We start from the raw sequence: 5,868 nt of genomic DNA on the forward strand, positions 1-5,868 counted from the left end.
GAGCCCACCATGCAGCCTCCCACTGAGGGCCCCCCTCCTCTCAGCCCCGGGGTAGACCACTCCCCCTCTGATGGTACCGATGTGGCGGATGTCTGCTCGAGCGACGTGTCCCTGCCGTCGTTGGTCACGGCCGACCCCTCGCCGGCGGTCCGCGCCGAGGACTTGACGCCGGCTCCGCCACCGCGTGCGGCCCCCGTTGTCCGGGTGGTCGGTGCGCCGAATCCCGGCTCCGACGTGGAAATGCTCAGCGACTTGCCGGAGCTGCCGTCCTCCAACGCCGATGAGGTGGTCTATGTGATCGAGTACATCGAGGTCGATGAGGATGGGGTGCCCACCACCGGGTCGCCGATGTCCGACTGCACGCGCGAGCTCGAGCTCGTCACCACCACCGTCACCTCGACCACCCTCACCACCGCCACGTCGGTCACCACCAAGACCACGGAGGTGGTGTCCCGGTCGACGTCGGTGTCTCCCGGTGCCGCGGCCCCCTGCACCGATGACGATGACCCCTCGGCCGATGGGCCAGCCACCACGGTCACCACTACCACCACCACCACCACCACCACCGTGCCGCTGGTGTTGCCCGGTCAGGAGCCCGCGGCCCCTGATGCTGGTGAAACCCATGTCCACGTCACCAGGGAGGTGTCCATTTCGCCGCCGGTTACCCCCCGCGCGCACATCATCCCCCCGTCCACCGCTCCCGAGGATGACGAGGGCCATGCCGTCCAGCCAGAGGCCGATGCCGGCGATGAGCAGGACTCCGACTCCAACTCCGAGTCCGAGTCCGAGTCCGGCGATGGCGAGCGCGACGAGGAGGAGGCTGCTTCCCCCACTGTTGCCGATGCCAACACCGGTGTCACTCAGTCGACTGGGGACCTGCCCCCGGCCACCGCCGTCACCTTCGGGTCCATGGGCGCCGCCGGCGGGTCCATCGAGAGTATCCTGGCCGCGGCTCAGGCGATGGCTCTGGCCGCGGCTGGCTCCCCGCCGAGTCTCCCCCTGGACGCCCGTCGGGCGTCTCTCACTGGCAGCGTGCGTCTCCTTCCCCCCTTCCGTGTTTTGCTGCTTTCTTTCTGCCTTTCTCTCTCTCTCTCTCTCTCTCTCTCGCGCGCGCCCATCCTCAGCATTCCGCTCACATACCTGCACCTCCCACGGACCACACACCGACACTGATGATTGCTCAATTGCCCTCCTTCTCTCTCTCTCTCTCTCTCTCTCTCTTTTCCGCACACACACACAGCACGGCTCTCTCTCGGGCGGTGCGCTCGAGCCGGCTGCCGAGACCGCGGCTGCAACCACCTCCGCCGCCTCGGCCGCAGTCGCCGAACCTTCGGACAAGGATGACCACACGTCCGATCTGCTGACCGATGAGGATTCGGTCTCCGAGGATGAGTCTGAGCTGACCTCCGGGTGTTTGTCGGACTCTGCCTCGGAAGCCACCTCGGAGGTTGCCTTTGAGGCCGTCGACGTCGAGGCGGCCACTGCCGCCGCCCCCATGCCGCCTATCTCTGCTGAGCCTGCCGCCGAGGCCGCCGTCGAGCCTGTTGCCGCGCCTACTCTGCAGTCCACCCCAGAGCCCCCTGTGGTGGTCCCGATCTCCACCTCTGCCCCTGCCCCTGCTCCCACTGCGGACCCGAGCCCGGCCCCGGCCCCGGCCCCGGCCCCGGCCCCGGCCCCTGCGCCAGTGGCTGTTGCCTCGCAAAAGCCCCTGTCGGTGTCGACCGTTTCTCCTACCAGTGAGGGTACGTCCTGCCCGATGGCCGCTCGGTCTCTACTCCCCCCTGGTCTGCTTACCTCTTTGCTTTCTTTTCTCTCCCGCTCTCTCTCCTTCCCGTTTTATCCACCCATTTCTCCCTTCTCCCCTGGGGATCCCAAAAACATACGCAGTGTCCTCGGGCTCCGCCTCTTCGGCTGTTTCGCCGACTGCCTCATCCCCAACCTCCCCGAAGGTTGGCAAGGCGACCCCCACAAGTGGCGGCACTCCGGCCGCTGCTGCCGCTGCTGCTGCTCCACAAATCAGCGCCGCCGAGGCGGCCATGAACCATTTCTACCGGTCCTCGCACTGCATCCCCCATCGCTTTGTGGAGGAGAGCTCCTGGTTCAACAAGCGGTGCTTCTCTTGCAGCAAGCCCATTCGCGACCGGCTGTTGACCAAGTGCACTGGTACGCATACGCATGCCTGCCCTCGCCTGATTGTGCCCCCCCCCCCCCCCCCCCCCCCCCCCCCCCCGCTCTAACGCGTGCGCATCCCTCCTCGGCCATGTACAGAGTGTTCCCATTTCTACCACCGCAGCTGCGCCAAGAAGGAGGCCCCCAATTGCGGCCTCGCAAGCATCATCAAGGCCATGCATGAGATGGCTTCATCCTCTTCGCTCCTCGAGCAGCCGGCGCCGGCCGCCGCCAACACCACCGCCGCTCCGGCCCCGGTGGCCGGATCCACGGCCGAGGAGGACACCGACCAAGTGGAGTACGTCACGCGGCCCCATATGTGTTCACACACACATGCCCCCCCTCCCCTACACACACACACACACACACACACACACACACACACACACACACACACACACACACACACACACGTTCTCACCATGACCCACCACGCCACAGCAACAGCGCTCCTGTCAATCTGGTGGCCACGCGCATGATGAAGCACATTGGTGATGACATTTTCGGTGTGCCGCTGGAGTCGCTGGTTGCCGATGACAACGGCCTGCCACCCATCGTGGCCCAGTGCCTTGGTGTGCTCGAGCAGCGCAATGGCTTCTTCGTGGAGGGCATCTACCGGATTTCGGCCACCAAGAGCGACATCAACAAGCTGCGCACGCACTTTGCCTTTGGCCGGCCGAAGCTCGAGGATGAGGACCAGTGGCCGGATATCAACGTTGTCACGGGTGTCATCAAGCTCTGGCTGCGCGAGCTGCCCATCCCCCTGCTGACCTTCGATCTGTATGACGACTTTGTCGAGTTGGCGCGGTGTACGTTCTCTCCCTTTCCCTTTCTGCTTGGGTCGTGTGCTGTTCAGCGGCAATGCTCTCCCTCCCTCCCTCCCTCCCTCACACTCTAACACTCCCACACACCCACACACAGACTCCAAGGCCAATCGCATGGATCCGATTGCCCTGCGGGATCTCACCCGGAGACTCCCGCCAGTGCATTACCGCGTGCTTGCCTTCCTGATCAACCACCTGGCCAAGGTGGTTGAGCACTCGGAGTACACCAAGATGGCCTCCTACAACCTGGGCGTGGTCTTCGGGCCGACACTGATGCGTAGCCCGGACGGCAGCATCCGCAACATCGAGATGCAGAACTGCATTGCCGAATCGCTGATTTCCTATCATAAGATCGTCTTTGACCAGGCCGAGTCGCCCACCTCATCTTGAGCGCAAGACTACACACTGTGAGGGTGAGCGTCCCCCCCCCCCCCCCCTACTCCTCCATGCTGTCCCCCGGGGCGTGCCTTTCCCGTCTCCCCATTTCCCCACCCCCGCGCGCGGATAGCCTCCTTCCTGGTGTTCAGGAAGAAGAGAAGGAGCAACACACAGATACATACATCATCATACACGTTCGCCGACCCCCTCCCTCCCCCCCCCTCCCATACATCGCACACAGCACGCCTGCACGACGGGGGTGCGCCTTGTCGCCTTCCCTTCTCCCTCCCCTTGCGCGGAGCCCAGAGGAGACCTGTGAGCAGTATTTGCAGATCTCCCGTCGCCGTGTTTAGGTTCTCATGCTATGCGGGTCCTGTCGCCCGTTCGTCCCCTCCCCCCCTCTCTCTCTCCCTCCCCCCCCCCTTTCCTCCCTCTCCCCTCTCTCTCTATACCTATCGTCCTCCCGTTCCCACTCAGAAATCCGTTGCCACGCAGGGACCCTGCTCACGGTACTGTGTTTGGGCGACGGCCAGCACGCATGGCATAGAAAGACTTTGGCTGCTTCCGATGCCCCCTTGCTCCTCCTCTCTCTCCCCCCTGGCGCCTCAGCTTCTTGAATCAAATAAACCCTACAATACGATCTCACCGTTGCAAGACGCCAGTCAAGGGCATGGCATCCTCGGCCGAAGCACGGCGGCGAAGGGGGGGGGGGGGGGGGGGACCTTCCCCCAGGGACAGACGCGCATCGCGCCTATAGCGAGATGATGCCTGCGAGGGAGCGCCTCGGCCCGGGGCAAATTTCCTTGGGAAGGAGGTGTTCTTGGTGGCCGAGCGTCGGTGGGGACTTCCGGAAGCTCGCCAGAACTGCCACCGCGCCGGAAAGGGGCGCCAGCTCTCCCAACGGAACAGCCGGAGGAATGCCCCGACAGCACCAGACTCTGGCAGTGGGACGAGGGGTGCGGCGGGGGGACGGGGGGGGGGGGGGGGGCCTCCACAAGAATACGGCCCCTCTGGGCTTGGGGCACACATGACCACACACCCCTACCGACACATTGACGCACTTGACGAGCCGCCCACCAGCCAGAGACAGGCCAAAGGCGTAGGGGAGAAAAATAAACACCCCCGGCGATCGTCCCGTTCGATGCCCGCGAAAGCGCTCCGTTAGGACACCCTCCAACCGGGAAGGGGGACCGTGGGGCGCCGGAGAATGGCAGGGTCGGGGCACACCCGGCGGGGGCATCGGGCGGGGGGTCGAGGGGAGGGACGCACCGATGTGCTGCCAGCTCTGAGCGACGCCTGGTGACAATGCAGAGGCAAGGCAGGGGCAGGGACAGGGACAGAGAGGCACAGAGAGAGAGACCAAGGGAGAAGCACAGACCCCCACCCGCCCGGGGAAGAGAATAGAACCCGTCCCTCCTCCGCAAAAGATGATAGCTCCGGCTGCCCGCACAGCGCTATTGGGAGGCATGGCCCGGGCCATTTTACTGACCATTTCTCACCCCTGCCCCTGCCCCCCCCCCCCCCCTACTCTCTCTCTCTCTGCCCCTCACCCCCTCTTCCCCCTCGAGCTGGACATCAACCCTGTTCCGCTCCTCCTTTACACTCGCCAAAGCCCCCCTGCTGCTCGGCCTCCGCTACCAGTCCCCGCGCTTGCCTTTCTGCTCCTTCCTGTCCACAAGTGCGCCTCCCCCTTCTCTTCCCCCCCCCCCTTCCTCTGTCGGCTCTCTGTCTGCTCACACACGCACACGCACACGCACACGCACACGCACACGCGCACAGTGAGCACCCCCAAGTTGACCCTGGTCGGTTCGGACGACATCCCGGTCGAGATCGACCTCAAGGCTGCCCTCCTGTCGCGCACCCTGCGTGGCTACCTGAACGTCCTGCAGTCATCCGGCCCCGACTCGGCCACCACGGTTTCTAGCTCGGCTACCGGTGCGTCTGCTCTTCCCCTCCCCCCCCCTTTCTCTTGTGTGCACGTTCCCCCTGCGATGGGAGGACCGGTCTGCCCAGCAACAATCCGACCCTCTGGTCCCCCCCCCCCCCCCCCCCCCCCCCCATCCATCCCACACCCCCGGCCTCGCTGCCCCCCTTGCTTCCCGCCGACTCTCACCTCTGAAGACATCTCTCCCCAGAGTTCATCGATGACTTCGACTTCGACACCATTACTGCCCCCTCCGAGCCCTTCCCCGTCCCCGACGCCACCTCCCAGATCCTCACCGCTGTGTCGCAGTTCTGCAGTCTTCAGATGTACGCCGCGCCCTCCCTCCGCCGCCGGATTTGCTCCGCCCCGACACTCACCCCTCCCCTCCTTTGCCTGCCCCCTGGCGCAGTAACTCCCCCGAGAAGTTCCACGTCCGCCATGCCTCCAAGACGCGCCCCTTCACTCGTGTCAACCCCGCCCTCATCCCTGCCTGGTGCGAGAACTTCGCCAAGCAGTTCAAGAAGAAGGAGGATCTGGACAATCTGGTTGATCTTATCCGCGTGCGCTCCTCCC

At 64.9% G+C, this 5,868-nt stretch overlaps 2 protein-coding genes across 2 annotated transcripts in view; both read left to right on the top strand.

The window, feature by feature from the left end:
* Positions 1-9: 9 nt before the first annotated feature.
* On the top strand, positions 10-3,425 carry H696_03535 (hypothetical protein; the record flags this gene model as incomplete). The annotated part of the gene is made up of 6 exons (XM_009497403.1): positions 10-1,032; positions 1,241-1,742; positions 1,888-2,163; positions 2,269-2,467; positions 2,611-2,978; positions 3,091-3,425. 6 exons carry the CDS (start codon positions 10-12, stop codon positions 3,381-3,383), a joined length of 2,661 nt encoding a protein of 886 aa, XP_009495678.1. The 3' UTR covers positions 3,384-3,425.
* A 1,464-nt stretch (positions 3,426-4,889) lies between these two features.
* H696_03536 (hypothetical protein) overlaps positions 4,890-5,868 on the top strand; it is a 1,513-nt gene continuing 534 nt past the window's right edge. Inside the window, exons 1-4 of the mRNA XM_009497404.1 lie at positions 4,890-5,049; positions 5,151-5,306; positions 5,507-5,621; positions 5,705-5,855. Of these exons, the coding sequence (XP_009495679.1) occupies position 5,049; positions 5,151-5,306; positions 5,507-5,621; positions 5,705-5,855 (423 nt within the window). The 5' untranslated portion in view covers positions 4,890-5,048. The remainder of the gene's footprint in view (positions 5,050-5,150; positions 5,307-5,506; positions 5,622-5,704; positions 5,856-5,868) is intronic.

The sequence above is a fragment of the Fonticula alba genome (genome assembly GCF_000388065.1).
Source record: "Fonticula alba strain ATCC 38817 unplaced genomic scaffold supercont2.5, whole genome shotgun sequence".
In the NCBI taxonomy this organism is placed as follows: Eukaryota; order Rotosphaerida; family Fonticulaceae; genus Fonticula; species Fonticula alba.